The 19,148-nt window shown below is 37.2% G+C and overlaps 1 protein-coding gene across 6 annotated transcripts in view; it reads left to right on the top strand.

The window, feature by feature from the left end:
• Nucleotides 1-19,148, top strand: part of NUCB2 (nucleobindin 2) — a 53,724-nt gene that overhangs the window by 16,711 nt on the left and 17,865 nt on the right. For all 6 annotated transcript variants that reach the window (XR_016393813.1, XR_002642301.3, XM_022555808.3 and 3 more), the window contains 9 exons: nt 338-481; nt 1,077-1,184; nt 6,328-6,454; nt 12,839-12,942; nt 13,765-13,950; nt 14,147-14,237; nt 14,831-14,889; nt 14,987-15,079; nt 16,283-16,372. Coding sequence is in view for 4 of the 6 variants with exons in the window: in XM_022555808.3 (XP_022411516.2) it covers nt 338-481; nt 1,077-1,184; nt 6,328-6,454; nt 12,839-12,942; nt 13,765-13,950; nt 14,147-14,237; nt 14,831-14,889; nt 14,987-15,079; nt 16,283-16,372 (1,002 nt within the window). In the remaining 2 variants the exon portion in view is untranslated. The remainder of the gene's footprint in view (nt 1-337; nt 482-1,076; nt 1,185-6,327; nt 6,455-12,838; nt 12,943-13,764; nt 13,951-14,146; nt 14,238-14,830; nt 14,890-14,986; nt 15,080-16,282; nt 16,373-19,148) is intronic.

Here is a 19,148-nt window from a genome sequence, read left to right as displayed (position 1 = left end):
AAAAAAAAATTGAGTCCCTCATTCCCGTCTTTATTTGAAGCTTTTATAATTAACCAAATGTTTTCTTATATTATATAAGCAGTTTAAACTTTAAATTTTTGTTTACTTGTCATTTTAATTTTAGCTGAAAAGCATTTCTTTCCTGATTTTCTTTAGTGATCTATTTTAAGCATTATTTTTGATGTTATAATCTATTTTTAACCCCTTTCCTAGAATTCTTTTGTTGAATTAAACTTCCTGAAATTAAATATATTATTAATGTGGCATTGGGAATGCATGTATATATAGTTTGAAAACATCTTTTCAGAACCTTAATATAATTGTACCTTTATTTCAGATGAAGTGGAGGACCATCCTACTACAATATTGTTTTCTCTTGGTTACATGTATACTTACTGCTCTTGAAGCTGTGCCTATAGACATAGACAAGACAAAAGTAGAAAATGCTCAACCTGTGGACAGTGCAAAGATAGAACCACCAGTAAGTGAATGCTAAAGATAACCTTGTGGGAAGAATTTTAACTAAAATATTGCTAAGAATTTATTACTTATAAAATTGGACATTTAGGAACTATTTCTGAAATAGCAGTAAAAAGAGTATTGGATAAGCATATGTTCTTTAATATCAGGCAAAGTTTTTTTAATGTAGTTATATTAGATATAGGTATCTAATTAGTATATTAGTGTATAGAAGAATTAATCATAATACATTTCCAATGTAGAGATGACCAACCAAGAAAACGTATTATATTCAGAGAAGAGACAGATAACAATGAGGAGAGACAGGTGACAAGGGGGTAAAACCATTAGTATATTGGTTAAGTATTCATTGTCTAAGCCATATAGAAAATCTACCTTTATGTAAGAGTAAAACATGACATTGGTTCTGATACAACTCTCTTCATTTGAGAAATACAGCTTTTAACTTTGGCTGCCCAAACTATCAAACTAGGTATGTCTCAATGCCATTTTGCTAGACGGTTTTTTTTTTTTTTTTTTTTTTTTAGGATTGAAATCTTTAGATACAGGAAAGGAAAAACTTTCAGAAGAGTTACTGTTTGTTTCTTAATTTGAAGGATACTGGACTTTATTATGATGAATACCTCAAGCAAGTGATTGATGTGCTGGAAACAGATAATCATTTCAGAGAAAAGCTCCAGAAAGCAGACATAGAGGAAATAAAGGTAAATGTAATTAAATAATTATTTAACAAACACTTGAGCATGCCAGACACTGAGCTAAGTATTGGGATTACAAAGATAAGACTCGGGACTTCCCTGGTGGCACAGTGGTTAAGAATCCACCTGCCAGTGAGGGGACACAGGTTTGAGCCCTGGTCTGGGAAGATCCCACATGCCACGGAGCAACTAAGCCCGTTTGCCACAACTACTGAGCCTGTGCTCTAGAGCCCGTGAGCCACAGCTACTGAGCCCACATGCCACAACTACTGAAGCCCACGCATCTAGAGCCCATCCTCCGCAGCAAGAGAAGCCACTGCAATGAGAAGCCCGCACACTGCAAGGAAGAGTAGCCCCCGCTTGCTGCAACTAGAGAAAGCCCGCACGTAGCAATGAAGACCCAATTCAACCAAAAATAAAAAAATAAATAATTTAAACAAACAAAAAACAAAGACTCATTCTTAGCCCTTAAAGAACCCTCAAGGGAGACTAATATCCAGGAAAAGATTACTAAGATAAATATATACTGAGCGTATAATACATTTTGGAGATATGGAGGATGGACACCTACTTCAGTAGGAAGCAGTGGGGGAAGGTGGGAAGTCTTTCTTCCTGGTAGAGATTATGCCTGTGCTTAAATATGCGGCTGAGAAAAGGAGAAAGACTGGGAGACATGCTAGGCCAAGGTACAAGGGAACAGAGACCGGAATATATAGGAACCTGGAAGGAGTAACTGTTGCTGGAACCTGGCCTGGGAAGTGGAGGCCATGACTGGCCAAAAGATGAGGTTGGAAAGAGTCATGGGCTAGATGACAGAGGGCCTTGTACATCATGGTAAGGGGCTTGAATCATGATATGAGGGCAGCAGGAAGCTATTCAAAGGTTTAGCACAGGTTTAGTTCTGGTGTTTTAATCAGGTCCAGATTAATAGAAGACGTAATGGGCCATATCTTATCTCAATAGGGGAGGTTTAATTATTTGTCTCTGTCCTAAGAACCCTATTTATTTGACATTATCCTAGCCCTAGACATCTCCTTCGTATTCACAATAAAGAAAGAAGGTAGTAAAAACCAAGATCTGACGTGAGAGATTCTTTTAAAGCCCTCCCTTGAAGGGTAATGAATCCACTTAGTTGGGTTTATCTTAGAGTCAGCAATAAACAAAAAATTCCAATGATTTAATTTTAAACTTTCAGTTATAACTCTCAAGATAGTTTTATTGGTTTGCTTATGTTATTTTTGTTTATCTGTTTTTAACTTTCGTAAAAAGTTATCTTACCTGGAACTTTGAAGGAAAATTTCTGAATCAAACATCCTTATTTTAGTCTCTGTCCCTGGTCTGGGCCCCTGTGATAGTCTGACCCACATTAGGTTGTGGCCACTATCAGAACCTGTGTGTGGCTTTTATTTATTTTATTTTATTATTATTTTTTAAAATAAATTTATTTATTATTTATTTTTGGCTGTGTTGGGTCTTTGTTGCTGCACATGGGCTTTCTCTAGTTGCCGTGAGTGGGGGCTGCTCTTCGTTGAGATGTGTGGGCTTTACATTGTGGTGGCTTCTCTTGCTGCAGAGCATGGGCTCTAGGCGCTTGGGCTTCAGTAGTTGTGGCACTCAGGCTCAATAGTTATGCCTCACGGGCTCTAGAGCACAGGCTCAGTAGCTGTGGCGCACGGCCTTAGTTGCTCCGTGGCATGTGGGATCTTCCCAGACCAGGGCTCAAACCCGTGTCCCCTGCACTGGCAGGTGGATTCTTAACCACTGCACCACCAGGGAAATCCCTGTGTGTGGCTTTTAGTTCACAGCTGTCCTCTTGGAGGCTGTGAATTTTTCTGGGAGAATGGTAACAGCCTTATGCCAATAATTCCCTTGAATTATCTTTATTTTATTTTATTTTATTTTATTTTTTTTTTGCGGTACGCGGGCCTCTCACTGTTGTGGCCTCTCCCGTTGCGGAGCACAGGCTCTGGACGCGCAGGCTCAGCGACCATGGCTCACGGGCCTAGCCACTCCGCGGCATGTGGGATCTTCCAGGACTGGGGCACGAACCCGTGTCCCCTGCATCGGCAGGCGGACTCTCAACCACTGTGCCACCAGGGAAGCCCTGAATTATCTTTTTTTAATTGAAGTATATTTGACATACAGTATTATATTAGTTTCATATGTACAACATAGTGATTTGACTTTTGTATACATTGTGAAATGATCACCACAATAAGTCTATTAACCATCTGTCACCATACAAAGTTAATACAATATTATTGACCTCATGCTGTACATTACATCCCCATGACTTATTTATTTTATACCTTGAAGTTTGTACCTCTTTATCCCCTTCACGCATTTCACTCCTCCCCCAACTCCCTCCACTCTGGCAACCACCAATTTGTTCTCTGTATCTATGAGTCTGTTTTTTGTTTGGTTTAGTTGGTTTGTTTGTTCTGTTTTTTTAGATTCCACATATGTCATGCGGTATTTGTCTTTCTCTGTCTGACTTATTTCACTTAGCATGGTATCTACAGTCCCCTGAATTGTTTTGAGAATAATCTCGTGTTTCTTTGAAAAATTCACTTGAGCTGTGGGACTAATTTCCTGGGATGAATAATATTTAATGTAGAACTTTCAATGTCTCTTATTTACTTCAGTTAGGACTAAGAGCGTTATTTGGGGGCTAACAGACAATGTGGGTAATGGGAGTTACTATATAGAGATAATCAGGGAAAAGAAAACAACAAGCTTGCCTTCTTCAGTATAGGAGAATACTTTTATAACTGTCCTCCTTTCACAGTCAATTCCTATTCCCTATGGGGTTGCGTGGGGGGAGACAAAATGAAGTAAGTTAAACAGTTGTTTAATGAAAAAGAAATTGAGTAAAAATAGACAATAAAAATCAAGCCGACAGAATCATTACAAACAGCTGAGCAAAGATTCCTGTCTCAGGAAAAACTGGAAAAAAAAAAGAAGTTGTCCTTTGTTGTCAGCTAAGCATTTTGAAAGGAGAATCATACTGTTTCTTCACTTACCAAACATTGCTAACTGGGAAGATTATGGCTTCACCCACACCACTTCCCTGAATGTACTTTTGTGAAGGATGTCAGTTGACTTCCTTATTTTTTTTTTAATTAAAAAAAATATTTATTTATTTGACTGCACCGGGTCTTAGTTGCGACATGCGGGACCTTTAGTTGCAGCATGCGGGACCTAGTTTCCTGACCAGGGATCAAACCCAGGTCCCATGCACTGGGAGCATGGAGTCTTAACCACTGGACCACTAGGGAAGTACCTGTCAGTGATTTCTTAATTGCCAGATCTAGTGAGCACCTTTTATTCCTCTTCTTACTGGACTCCTTTATTTTATCTCAGTGGTTCTCAGATTTTAAATTGTTAAAACAGATTTCTGGGCCCCACCTCCTGACTTTCTGATTCAGTAGGTCTAGAGCCTCCATATCTAAAGTTCCCAGGTGATGTTGATGCTTCCACTTTAGGACCACATTTGAGAACTATTGTTTTATCTAATAATAATGACCATTCTCTCCTTGAAATGTACTACTCTTTTTGCTTCTATAACAGCATATTCTCTTAGCTCTCCTTCTCCCTCTCTGAACATTCTTTCTTGGTCTTGCTTGAGGCGTTTCTTTTCCTTCCCTTCCTCCCCCTTGACTCAGTCCTGAAGGGTCTGTGTGCCTGATTGCTAGTTAGACTTGCAGTTTCTGATTGAAAATGCATTTTTAAACAAGAGAAGGTAAACCACTAGCTATTTTGTCTCTTAAATTTTGGAACATGTATAGAATTACTCATCTATGAAAAAAAGTAATCAAAGGAGACAACCTAAAAAAGATGAATTTTGAAAAGTTATTTATATATGGAATGACTAAAGCTTAAGGAGGCCACATTACTTTAAAAAAAACTTTATTGAAATATAATTCACATACCATAAAATTTGCCCCTTTAATGTATACAATTCAGTGGTTTTATTATATGTACAGAGTCATGTAACCATCACCACTATCTAATTTTAGAACAATTTTATTTCCCCCCAGAAGGAACCCTGTACCCATTAAGCAATCACCCCCCCTTTCCTTTCTCTCCTCAGCCCCTGGCAACCATTAATCTACTTTCTATATCTGTGCATTTGCCTATTCTAGACATTTCATATAAATGGAATCATACAAAATTTGGCCTTTTGTGCCTGGCTTCCTTGACTTAGCATAATGTTTTCAATGTTCATCACGTTGTAGCATGTATCGGTGTATTCATTCCTTTTAATGGCTGAATAATATTCCACTGTATGGATATTCCATATTTTATCAATTCATCAGTTGATGGACATTTGGGTTATGTCTACTTTTTTGGCTCGTATGAATAATGCTGCTATGAACATTCATATTTAAGACTTTATGTGAGTACTTCCCTGGTGGCGCAGTGGTTAAGAATTCTCCTGTTAATGCAGGGGACATGGGTTCGAGCCCTGGTCCAGGAAGATCCCACATGCTGCGGGATGTGCCAGTATGCCACAACTACTGAGCCTGTGCTCTGGAGCCAGTGAGCCACAACTACTGAGCCTGGGTGCCACAACTACTGAAGCCCATGCGCCTAGAGCCCGTGCTCCACAACAAGAAAAGCCACCGCAATGAGAAGCTTGCGCACTGCAACAAAGAGTAACCCCCACTCACCACAACTAGAGAAAGCCCGAGTGCAGCAACAAAGACCCAGTGCAGCCAAAAATAAAATATAAATAAATAAATAAATTTATTTTTTAAAAAAGACTTTATGTGAACATATGTTTCAACTCTTTAGGTATATACCTAGGAATGGAATTGCGGGGTCATATGGTAACTGTGGGTTTAACTTTTTGAGGAACTGTCAAAATTGTTTTCCAAAGTGGCTGCACCATTTTGCCATTTAAGTTACTTTTTGAGTTTCTTCTTTGTGCTTTAATTATGCTTTTCTAAATTATATGGTTTTTAGACATCTTGATTTTAGAGTTACAAACTGAATATCTTCTGAAAGAAATGCTGTTTGTAATGTCAAATTTATCTAAAATAGTCAAATGTATCACTACTTTATTATAACCCTATTTTTAATATATTGTGTCTTATCTAAAAATGCAGTGGAATAGATAAAATTAATTTATTATTTTTGTTAACAGAGTGGGAGGCTAAGCAAAGAACTGGATTTAGTAAGTCACCATGTGAGGACAAAACTTGATGAACTGAAAAGGCAGGAAGTGGCAAGGTTAAGAATGCTGATTAAAGCTAAATTGGATTCCCTTCAAGGTAAGTGCTAAAGAAAAGGCAGGAAAATTCCAATATTTGGTTGTTAAGGTAAGTTTACAGACCATGTTCCTATAGTCAACATTTAATGTTAGTATTGATTTGGCTTCTCTTATTTTTTAAAAAATTTATTTATTTATGGGCTTCCCTGGTGGCGCAGTGGTTGAGATTCCGCCTGCCGACGCAGGGGACACGGGTTCGTGCCCCAGTCCGGGAAGATCCCACATGCCGCGGAGCGGCTGGGCCTGTGAGCCATGGCCGCTGAGCCTGTGCGTCCGGAGCCTGTGCTCCACAACAGGAGAAGCCACAGCAGTGAGAGGCCCGCGGACCGCAAAAAAAAAAAAAAAATTATTTATTTATTATTTATTTAGGCTGCACCGGGTCTTAGTTGCGGCACTCGGGATCTTCACTGCGGCATGCGGACTTCTTAGTTGCGGCATGTATGTGGGATCTAGTTCCCTGACCAGGGATCAAACCCAGGCCCCCTGCATTGGGAGCATGGGGTCTTACCCATTGGACCACCAGGGAAGTCCCACCTTCTCTTAATTTTTAAAATTTAATTTTTTGAATAGGTTATATATTCATGTCATTCAAAAATCAAAATGATTAGCCTTAAATAATTATATCAGTAAAAAGGAAGAATGAAAAATAATGAATTAAGCCACTGATTTAAAAGAGGAAAAATAACATCAAAGCAAACCAAAAGAAAGTAGAGAGAGAAAATCTAATTAGAACAATTTCCATAGATGAAATAGAACAATCGTCAGAGCTAGCTCCACAGAAACACCAGGTTCAGATAGTGCCAAAGGGAATTCCACCAAACCATTAAAGATCAGATTGTCAGTGCTATTTAAAGTATTCCAGAGCATAGATTAAGAAGGAAACTTCCACACTCTTATTATGTGTTGATGCCAAAGCCAAAATTATTGGACGTTAAAAGAATATTCTGTCATAGCAAGTGGATTTATTTCAGGAATGTGAGATTAACTTAATTTTAGGAAATCTAATGCTGTAAATTATCATATGAATAGATATAAGAAGAAAGAAATTTTTGGTGTGACAAGAGAAATTATAAAGTCAAAGGACAAATAATGAATCAGAATAAATCTTTGAAATTTGTATTTTTTTAAAATTAAGACAATTTTTTTAGTGCAATATAAGGTTCACAGCAAGATTGAGGGTAAGGTATAGAGATTTCCCCTACACCCCTGTCCCCAAATGTTCATAGCCTCCCCCAATACCAACATCTCCCAACAGTGTGGTACATTTGTTACAATTGATGAACCTACACTGACACATCATAATTACCCCAAATCCATAGTTTATATTAGAGTTCACTCTTGGTGTTGTACATTCTATGGGTTTAGGCAAATTTATAATGACATGTATCAACTGTTATAGCATCATACAGAGTAATTTCACTGCCTTAAAAATCCTCTGTGCTCTGCCTATTCATCTTTCTATATTCTTTTAATTTTAGACTATGAGAAGATTAAATAGCTATGAAGCAGAGTTTTTGAAATGTGAAGATATCTTAAAGAAAGTAATCTCATTGTTCATATGACATCTCCATATATTCAGAAAAGGCATTTGACAAAAATTAACACCCCTTCTTAATTTTAAAAAAGTAATAAAATAGTAATCAATAGATACTTCTGTAACATGACCAGATATGTCCAACTCAGCTACACATTGGGGAAACACAAATATATTTTCTCACTAAAATCAGAAACAAAACAATGATGCTCACTGTCACCACTACTAATTAATATTGTTTTGGAGGTACTAGCCAAAGCAATTATACAAATGAAAAAATTGGAGGTAAAATAATTGCAAAGTAGGGGATAAAGCCATCTCTATTTGCAGGTAATATAATTATTCACTTGGAAAACCGAAAGAACTTGTCTGAAAAACTTAGTATATACAAAAGGAAAATTCAGCAAGGTAAACAATATACAGAAATCAGTGTTTTTCATATGTACAAACAACAGCCAGTTAGGAGATATAATGGAAGAAAAGACTCCATTTATGATACCAACAAAGATAAAACACCCAGAATAAACCTATTAAGAAATGTGCAAAACTTACAGATAAAAACTTTAAAATGCTCCTGAAGAACACGAAAGTAGACTTGAAAAAAGGGGAAGACATAACATCTTTTTGATACAAAGACTCAACATTATGAACATGTCAGTTCTTCTTAGGTTAATTTACAAATTTAACATGATCCAAATAAAAAGATGTACTTTTTTCCCCTGGTACTAGCCAAGTTAATTTTAAAGTTCATATGAAAAGGGAAATGAGCAAGAAAAGCAATGTGCCTCTGAAGAAGAACAAAGAAGAAGGACTAGATATATTAGATATTAGAATATATCACTAAGCCTCAGACATTAGAACTCTATGGTTTTGTCATGTAGGTAGAAAGACCAGTGGAACAAAATAGAAATTCCAGGAATAAAATTAAATACATATGGAATTTAGTTTGAATTAAAAGTGGTATCTCATTATTAGTGAGATAAAGATTAAAAAAAATAAGTAGTCTTAATAGAGTTGGATAGCCATTTGGAAAAAGGTACAGTTAGGTTTATATCTCATATACATCAGAATAAGTGCTTATATAAATCAAAGATTTAAGTGTAGAAAATAAAACCATAAAAGCAACAGTTGACAATATAAGTGAATTCCTTTATTGTCTTGGAATGGCCTTTCTAATTATGAATCAAAATCCAAGGGCCAGCTTTGGCAAGTGGTAGACCCTTCAGGCTGGCTCCTGTGTCCTTGTAACGTGCCCCCATAGGTTGGTTATCTGGGTGGTTCATTGTCATCAGTAAATATCTGAATACTTACTAAGGGTGGAATAGCAGTTCTTAAACTTCAGATTGCATAAAACTCACCTTAGGGAGCTAGTTAAAAATGCAGATTACTGGATCTCACCTCCAGATACTCTGATTCTAGGGATGAGTAATCTGCATTTTTTTAATTTTTAAAAATAGTTACTTATTATTTATTTATTTTTATTTTGGCTGTGCTGGGTCTTAGTTGCGGCATGCGGGCTTCTTAGTTGCTGCATGCAAACTCTTAGTTGCTGCATGCAAACTCTTAGTTGTAGCATACATGCAGGATCTAGTTCCCCGACCGGGAATCAAACCTGGGCCCCCGCATTGGGAGCATGGAGTCTTACCCACTGGACCACCAGGGAAGTTCCTGCATTTTAAACATGTACCTCTGGTCAATGGATCATATTGGAGAAATTGTGTAGAGCAGTAAACTCTCTGCTGGTGAATAGACTTAGAAAACAAGTACCAAATACTCTTTATCCTGAAACTAAGGATATCAATGAGAGGTAAATTAACTCATACCATCCTACTTCAGCTGGTCAGACACACAAGGTAATTCCATCCTTGAAGCCAGGCCTAAGGTGGTTTGAGATTTCTTTGCCCTTAGACAACTTCCATCCCCTTAATCTTGGCAACATTTTCTTTATTCCAAGACAGGGGCTGAATTTCATTATCTAAAGTAAACTGTTTTATATGCTTAGAAAAGCTATGAGTATTTTCTCATTGATTCAAAATTTATGAATTAAAATTTCTGATAATTTGAAGGAGGGCTTAAAGCATCTTAATTTTGTGGGGTGTGTGTGTAACTTTTAAAGTAGGCAATACATTCACATGGTTTAAAAAAACAAAGTGTAAGGGGCTTCCCTGGTGGCACAGTGGTTGAGAGTCCGCCTGCCGATGCAGGGGACACCGGTTTGTGCCCCAGTCCTGGAAGATCCCACATGCCGCGGAGCGGCTGGGCCCGTGAGCCATGGCCGCTAAGCCTGCGCGTCCGGAGCCTGCGCTCCGCAATGGGAGAGGCCAACAGTGAGAGGCCCGCGTACCGCAAAAAAAAGGAAAAAAAAAAGTGTAAGAAAGTATATAGCAAAAAGTTCCATGATATTTTTGTACTTTATCAGTTCCCACTGCCCCCTAATACCATCCTTCCTGAGTTTCTTTACTCATATATAAACAAATACAAATAAATTTCTTATTTTTCCTCTCTTTTATACAAAAGATACATGCAATACACGTTTGTAGCTTGTATTTTTCCTTTACTAATATATTTTGGAAATCTTTCTGTATTAGTACATAGAGACCATCATTTTTTTTAGCAACTGCGCAGATTTCCATTATATAGGTATACCATAATTTATTTACCAGACCCCTGTTGATGGATATTTGGGTTATTTCTAGTGAACACTCTTGTACACATACCACTATGTATTCATGTAAGATTATCTGTAGGATAAGTTCCCCACAATGAAACTGTTAAACCAAAGGATATATGTATTTGTAATTTTGGTAGATACTGCCACCTCCACAGAGGGTGATCAATACCCATTCCCACCAGCAATAATTTCTCACAGCCTTGCTAATTATAAGTATCATCAAACTTTAGGAGTTTTGCCACTGTGTTAGATGGTATAATTGTGCAGGTTTAATATGTATTTCTCTTATTTTGAGTGAGGCTAAGTGTCTTTTCATGTATTTCAGTGACGGGTTGTATCCTTTAGGGCTAGGTTTTGTAACAGACCTTTTCTTCATAAGTAAAACTTCTAGTACAGGGCCATACTGAGAATTCAGTGAAAGCTTAGTTGAACTAAATTTAGCTGTTTCTTACTTTCTGGCATAACAATATGTTCCAGGCTCATCTTGTACTTTATACCCTGCCCTAGCCCTGGAATTAGCCATTTCTCTGAGGATTCCTGGTTCTTAATTTTAGTGTGAAATGATGTTACAGACCAAGAGATGGCACTAGGTGTGCTCAGTACTCCTGGGATATATTTTCTTCTTGACACTTCCATAGGACAGAGATAGGAAATACATGCATGTCTATACACATATGCATGCACGCACACATATATAAATATATATTCATACACATGCATATACGTGTGAAATATACATGCATATATGTGTACACATTATATATGTATGTTTAGAAATAATAAGTTCACACAGTTAGTACTAATTCCCATCCCTTTCCCCAAGTTTCTTTCCTGCCTTCCATCATTTTCATGTTTGTATGTTCTTTTTTCCTAAGTGAGAACCCTGACTTCTAACAAATCAACACATGTACATATTTTGCTCAGTTCTGTAATACAACTGAAATCGTCCAGAATTGCTTCACTCATTCAACTACAATACACTGTAGCTTTTTTTTTTTTTTTTTTTTTTTTTTTTGCGGTACGCGGGCCTTTCACTGTTGTGGCCTCTCCCGTTGCGGAGCACAGGCTCCGGACACGCAGGCTCAGCGGCCATGGCTCACGGGCCCAGCTGCTCCGCGGCATGTGGGATCCTCCCGGACCAGGGCACGAACCCACGTCCCCTGCATCGGCAGGCGGACTCCCAACCACTGCGCCACCAGGGAAGCCCCTTTTTTTTTAAGTTCTTTACAAAGAAAACTGTTGATGTTTCTTTAAAAATCAGTCATAATCAGGGACTTCCCTGGCGGTCCAGTGGTTAAGACTCTGTGCTTCCAGTGTAGGGGGCGAGGGTTTGATCCCTGGTGGAGGAACTAAGATCCCATATGCTGTACTGCGCAGCCAAAAAAAAAAAAAGTCATAATCAATTGAATTTACTGAATTAGATTTTTATTGTTCCATAAAGGATTAATTGGAGCAGCAAACAAATAGTTCCTTCATATAAATTTTAGAGCAATTCTTTTTAGAAATTATTCTTAGGACTTCCCTGGTGGTCCAGTGGGTAAGACTCTGTGCTCCCAATGTAGGGGGCCCGGGTTCGATCCCTGGTCGGGAAACTAGATCCTGCATGCATGCCACAGCTAAGAACTCCCCATGCCTCAACTAAGTAGTCCGCATGCCACAACTAAGAAGCCCACATGCTGCAAGTAAGCATCCGCATGCCTCAACTAAGAAGTCCACATGCTGTAAATAAAAGATCCCACATGCTGCAGTTAAGACCTGGTGCAGCCAAAAAAGAAAAAAATTCTTATAAAAAAAAAAAGAAAGAAATTCTTCTTAGACCTTTGGTGAGGGTGGTATATTAGAGTTTAATTAAAAGTAGGAAATTTGGTACTTTTACAATAATGAAAAAGTTTTTACTGTAAATTATACTGTAAAAGATAGCTAACTAGTCTTTCTTGAAATAACATTAAAGTGTACACATTAAATTGTATTCCATTCTAGATTCAAGGGCATTACCTTTGCCTAGAATAACAATATGTACGATATTCTAAAAGAAAATACAAACTTTTAAATCTAAAACTTTGAATTTTCTTATAAAATCCTATAAGAATTAATATGAATGCTTATTCTTATGTATTATTTATATTAATGTTTCTAGCTTCTAATAATTCATTGTTTACAGTTTTCTCATTTTCTTTCAGATACAGGCATAGACCACCATGCTCTTCTAAAACAATTTGATCATCTAAATCACCTGAATCCTGAGAAGTTTGAATCTACAGATTTAGATATGCTGATCAAAGCGGTGAGACTCATTTCAAAATGTGTTGTCTTTGTTGTGCCTTTGAGGTTTTGTAATTTGACAAGTAAATTCCATGAAGTGGTAGTATAACTTTTACATACTCTCTAGAATATCTTTAAAGGGAGATAGCTTAACCCTTATTAGTATAGATAATAATGTGGACATACAGGTCTGTAATCCCTTGCCAACAATTCCAAAATCCAAAATACTATAAAAATGGAAACCTGGCTTGAATTATAGTAAGGCTATTTATAGGTTTTATTTAGCTTACTTAGTGTATTTATAGATTTTGATAAGGAAGTACTAATCTGTTTGATTACAAACTCTTCAGGGGTGTTAAATGATATGGCATATGTGCCATATGTCTTTTCTAAAATCTAGAAAATTCTTAAACACATCCTGCCTCAGGGATTTTAGATTATAATTTGTAGACCTCTCGTGTTGTACTGTATGAAGTTAGCAAATTAGATGTTCTAGCCTGGGTGTTACTAGATTTAGTTAAGTCGTTAGGAACTGTTCTAGTTCTCTATACTGTACAGATTTGATACAGTCCCTTCCTTTTTCTTCTTTTTAAAATAAATTTATATATTACTTGCTTATAAGGAACTTCCTAAAGTTGAAGCTAGCTTTGAACTTTTAGTTTCTTTGAATGCCTACATCTCTGAGAATAATAATGACCAAAATAGAAGGGTAAAATTTAAAACAGAAGTCAAATATGTTTTGGTCCTCCTATGCTACCTTCTGTTAGAGAGTATGCTATATGCAAGAAAGCCTTTATTTATATTTTTCAAGCACATCTTATTTAATTTAAAAATTGCATTATAGGCTACAAGTGATCTAGAACACTATGATAAAGCTCGACATGAAGAATTTAAAAAATATGAAATGATGAAGGAACATGAAAGGAGAGAATACTTAAAAACACTGAATGAAGAAAAGAGAAAAGAAGAAGAATCTAAATTTGAGGAAATGAAGAGAAAGCATGAAAGTCATCCCAAAGTTAATCATCCAGTAAGGATTATGACTTTGTAAAACCATAGTTAGATGAAGATACTTCTTTGTGCCAGATAGTAGAATTTTATAAGTTATTAGCACTTAAAATCTTGATTCTTAATTCTGCAAAGTTTTTCAATTTTATATTTTATTTTGAGCCTATATACATAGATTATAGTTTGTCTTGAGTGTTTTTTTTTAAATTGATTCACAGGGAAGCAAAGATCAACTAAAAGAAGTGTGGGAAGAGACTGATGGATTGGATCCTAATGACTTTGACCCCAAGACATTTTTCAAATTACATGGTAACAGATTTGATACAATATTAATATTTATATCTTTTGTTTAAAAAATTATAGATGCTTTACTCCTAATTGACTTCTGCCAAGGTTTGCTAATCGAGTCCTATTGATAGTAAACATTTAGAGTTTTCCTCTAGGGTAGTATAGCAGTCTTTATTGCTGGTCTGCAGTATAAAATATTTTAGGCCAGTAGCTATGTCTTTATACTTGCTTTTACTTTTGAGTCATTTTATGACTTATTACAAGTTTCTCTGTAAAATGAAGGCATTTCTGTGACTAGCTAGGTTATATCTAATGGACTTTATGCTGTAATATTAAAATTTACTTTTAGCCTTATAGCATATTGCTTCACTTTATATTTTGGTTAATATATATATTTTTCTAAATAACTATGATGAATTATGAATAAGTAGTGAATTGTTATCAGTTGGACTGATCTGAGGCTTCATAAAAAAGAAGGATACCTTTTTCTGTAGCATGTTGATGCTTCGTGTTAAGTAATACTTTTGCAAACCATTAGTAATTAGTTGTATTTTAACTATCAGTTTTCTAAGGCATTAAAATCAGTTTTTGCATTTGTAACTTTTAAACTTTAGATGTCAATAGTGATGGCTTCCTAGATGAACAAGAATTAGAAGCCCTATTTACTAAAGAGGTAAATGAGTTCATTAAGTATTCAGTGGTTTTGCTCTGTCTTTTTCCCTTCTATTATCTTCCTTTCTTTTATGTTGGTTTAAAATTTTTCTTTTTAGTTGGAGAAAGTATATGACCCCAAAAATGAAGAGGATGATATGGTAGAAATGGAGGAAGAAAGGCTTAGAATGAGGGAACATGTAATGAATGAGGTATGTTTGAAAAGTTTATCTGTTAATTCTGTGGAGTTTTCAAGTTCTTGCAATAAATCTTATTGTAAAATGGAAAATAAATATATATAATATTTAATTGGATTTTGCATTTTTGATCCAGAACAGTCAGTAGGTTCCCTTAGTGTAAATAAAATTATTTTGTAACTGCTTTAAAATATTTTAAAATATTAAGATGCTGCTGCATATAAAAGAATGCTGTAAAGCATTCTTTTAGAAGTAAAAAATAATGTAGTCCATTATTTGATATTGTAAATGCTGTATTCGTTTTTGCTAAGAAATTAAAAAACTCAATACCTTAATGGTTTATAACAACAAGTATTTATTTCTTGTTCACATTACTAAGCTGAAAACTCTGAAATAGCTATCATAGGCAGGGTAACTTAAGCCCACTTTTTTGTTGTTTTGTTTTGTTTGTTTATTTGTTTTTGGCTGCACCACGTGGCTTGTGGGATCAGCTTTTGGGATCTTAGTTCCCTGACCAGGGATCGAACCAGGGCCCTTGGCAGTGAAAGCACAGAGTCCTAACCACTGGACCACCAGGGAATTCCCCAAGCCCACTGTTTTGCTTCAGTGATTTTCACCTGTCATTTGAGCTCTTTATGGTAAATTGGGATTTTTGTTGAGTGCTGGCTTCCAAGTAACAAATGAATTTCTTTGGCCATCATAGAGTTCACTTTTGTAACTGAATTTGCCATAGTCTATAAGAGCCATTAAACAGGGTTTGGAAAGGTTGTCAACTTTAGCTTTGATTTAGTTAGTTGTTTGTTTTTAGGAAAACATTGTTGAGAGCATTTTAACTTAAACTCCTTTACTCTTGGCTAAAACAGTCTTCTTTCTGGAAAGATTATTTTTCTTGCCCAAGCACTTGGCTTTGAAAGGAGGTGTGGTGAGTAAGGAAAACAATACTAGTCTACCCAGTCATATCAGCAGACTCAAACTTGGTGATCTTTGGGGGTATCAGTTATTTTCAAATTTGAATTATATAGAAGAAAAAGTTATCTATTCTCTGATTCTAGGATAATGTTGAGTGTCCTGTTTTGATTTTTTCCCTCAGTTTCTCTGGATGTTAGGCTAGCCCTAATTCCTGTATATTTATGTAGTAGCATCTATTAGAAGAATTTCTAGTATCTAAATAATGTGAAAGAGTTATTTTATTTTACATGTACACTTTCCTTTAATCAGGTTGATACTAACAAAGACCGATTGGTGACTCTAGAAGAGTTTTTGAAAGCTACAGAAAAAAAGGAATTCTTGGAGCCAGACAGCTGGGAGGTAATAGAACCTACATGAAATGGGATGTATCGTTCAAGAAATTCTACATCAGTCTATTCTGCTTTTAACTTTTATTCGCCATTATGTTTGCATGTGTAGTTTTACCATCTTGGCTTTTCATATGAAATTTCACTATAAAATAATGAACTTGATTTCTTGCAAAGCTGGGACAATTGATCTCTATTGGTAATCACATTGCATGTAATTGTGTCTTTCTAAAATCGTCCTTTTTTTCTTTTTGCGGTACGCGGGCCTCTCACTGTTGTGACCTCTCCCGTTGCGGAGCACAGGCTCCGGACGCGCAGGCTCAGCGGGCCCAGCCGTTCCGCGGCATGTGGGATCTTCCCGGACCAGGGCACGAACCCGTGTCCCCTGTATCGGCAGGCGGACTTTCAACCACTGCGCCACCAGGGAAGCCCTAAAATCGTACTTTTTTTATGTGTAAAATATGTTCATTCTTGAAAATTAAAAATATGGATACAGTTAAAGTATGAATTAGAGGTTACATGTAATTCTACCATCCGGAGGTAGACACTTAAATTATGTATTGTGTTATGCCAGTTTGGAAATCGTTTGTATATTTAGTATACGCATATATAGCATACAGTGAATAAATAGTATACTGTCCCATTTTTAGCTTACATATACACATAAATTCATATCTATATATTTTTTAAATGGCTTCATATATTCACTATATAAATGACTTTGTATGTCTGTGAAATTCTGTTTTTTAAAAATATAACAATATTTCATGAACATTTCAATGCCATGTCTCAAAATCTCGATTTAAAAAATGACCACTTAGCATGCAGTTGTGTGGTTGTAGCATAATTTATATAGCCATTCTTCCAGATTCAGACATTATGGGTCAATTCTAATTTTTTTTTACTGTGATAAATAACATTATGATGACTATCCATTTGTTCATGCATTTGGGGGCATCTGTGATGATTTCCCTGGGATTAATTCCTAGGAATAGAACTATTCTCAAGTTTTATGAACATTTTTTAGTTTCTAAATATATCTATCAAATTGCTCCTGAAAAGTATTTGAATTTATACCATGGTTTACTGTGTATAAGTGAGTGCATACACATCTTGAACAGAATGGTTGAGCGGTACCAAAGTAGATTGAAAAAAGAACATTGTCGACAGGTGCAAGCCGCGGCTATCAGCGTGGACACCAGCGACAGTCATGAAACGCTAAGGCTGCTACTGCAGCCACCAAGAGGCCTGTGTGCAAGCACAGGTCACTATCCACACCACCCCGGGAGCCTGTGCAGCCCGCCACTGCCAGGGTCTGGTGATCCAGAGAAAACTTCCCCAGGAGAACACACAGCATGCCTCAGGCTATTGCAACGTCATGTCAGCCTCTGCCACCGCAGGCTCACCCCGCATTCCATACCCCTCCCTCCCCACCGCCTGAGTGAGCCAGAGCCCCCGAATCAGCTGCTCCTTTAACCCCATCCTGGCTGGGCAAAGAACAGATGCCCTCAGGCGAACTGCCTACAGAGGCGGGGCCAAATCCAAAGCTGAGCCCTAGGAGCTGTGTGAACAAAGAAGAGAAAGGGAAATTTCTCCCAGCAGCCTCAGGAGCAGCGGATTAAATCTCTACAATCAACTTGATGTACCTGCATCTGTGGAATACCTGAATAGACAACGAATCATCCCAAAATTGAGGCGGTGGATTTGGAAGCAACTGTAGACTTGGGGTTTGCTTTCTGCATCTAATTTATTTCTGGTTTTATGTTTATCTTAGTTTAGTAATTAGAGTTTATTATCATTGGTAGATTTGTTTATTGATTTGGTTGCTCTCTTCCTTTTTTTTTTTATATAGATTTTTTTTTTCCTTTTTCTCTTTTTGTGAGTGTGTATGTGTATGCTTCTTTGTGTGATTTTGTCTGTATAGCTTTGCTTTTACCATTTGTCCTAGATAATCTGTCTGTCCGTTTTTTTTGTTTGTTGTTTTTAGTATAGTTTTTATTGCTTGTTATCATTGGTGGATTTGTTATTTGGCTTGGTTGCTCTCTTCTTTGTTTCTTTTTTTATTACTTTTTAATTTATTTTATTTATTTATTTATTTTTTGCGGTATGCGGGCCTCTCACTGTTGTGGCCTCTCCCATTGCGGAGCAACAGGCTCCAGACGCGCAGGCTCAGCGGCCATGGCTCACGGGCGCAGCCGCTCCGTGGCATGTGGGATCTTCCCAGGCCAGGGCACGAACCCGTGTCCCCTGCATCGGCAGGCGGACTCTCAACCGCTGCGCCACCAGGGAAGCCCTAATTTATTTTATTTTTAATAATTTAAAAAAATTTTTTATTTTAATTATTTCCTTCCTTCCTTCCTCCCTCCCTCCCTCCCTTCCTTCCTTCCTACAGGTGTCAGGCCTGTGTCTCTGAGATAGGAGAGCTGAGTTCAGGACAGTTGGTCCACCAGAGACCTCCCGGCTTCACATAATATCAAACGGGGAAAGCTCTCCCAGAGATCTCCATCTCAACGCTAAGACCCAGCTCCACTAAACGACCAGCAAGCTACAGTTCTGGACACCGTATGCCAAACAACTAGCAAGACAGGAACACAACCCCATCCATTAGCAGAGAGGCCGCCTAAAATCATAATAAGGTCACAGACACCCCAAAACACACCACCGGACGTCGTCCTACTCACCAGAAAGGCAAGATCCAGCCTCATCCACCAGAGCACAGGCACCAGTTCCCTTGACCAGAAAGGCTGCACAACCCACTGAACCAACCTTAGCCACTGGGAGCAGACACC

Source organism: Delphinapterus leucas, chromosome 7, assembly GCF_059928025.1.
Source record: "Delphinapterus leucas isolate spDelLeu-1000000601 "Yukka" chromosome 7, BTC_Dleu_Yukka2, whole genome shotgun sequence".
Classification (NCBI taxonomy): domain Eukaryota; kingdom Metazoa; phylum Chordata; class Mammalia; order Artiodactyla; family Monodontidae; genus Delphinapterus; species Delphinapterus leucas.
This window is presented reverse-complemented; position numbering and strand designations above follow the sequence as displayed.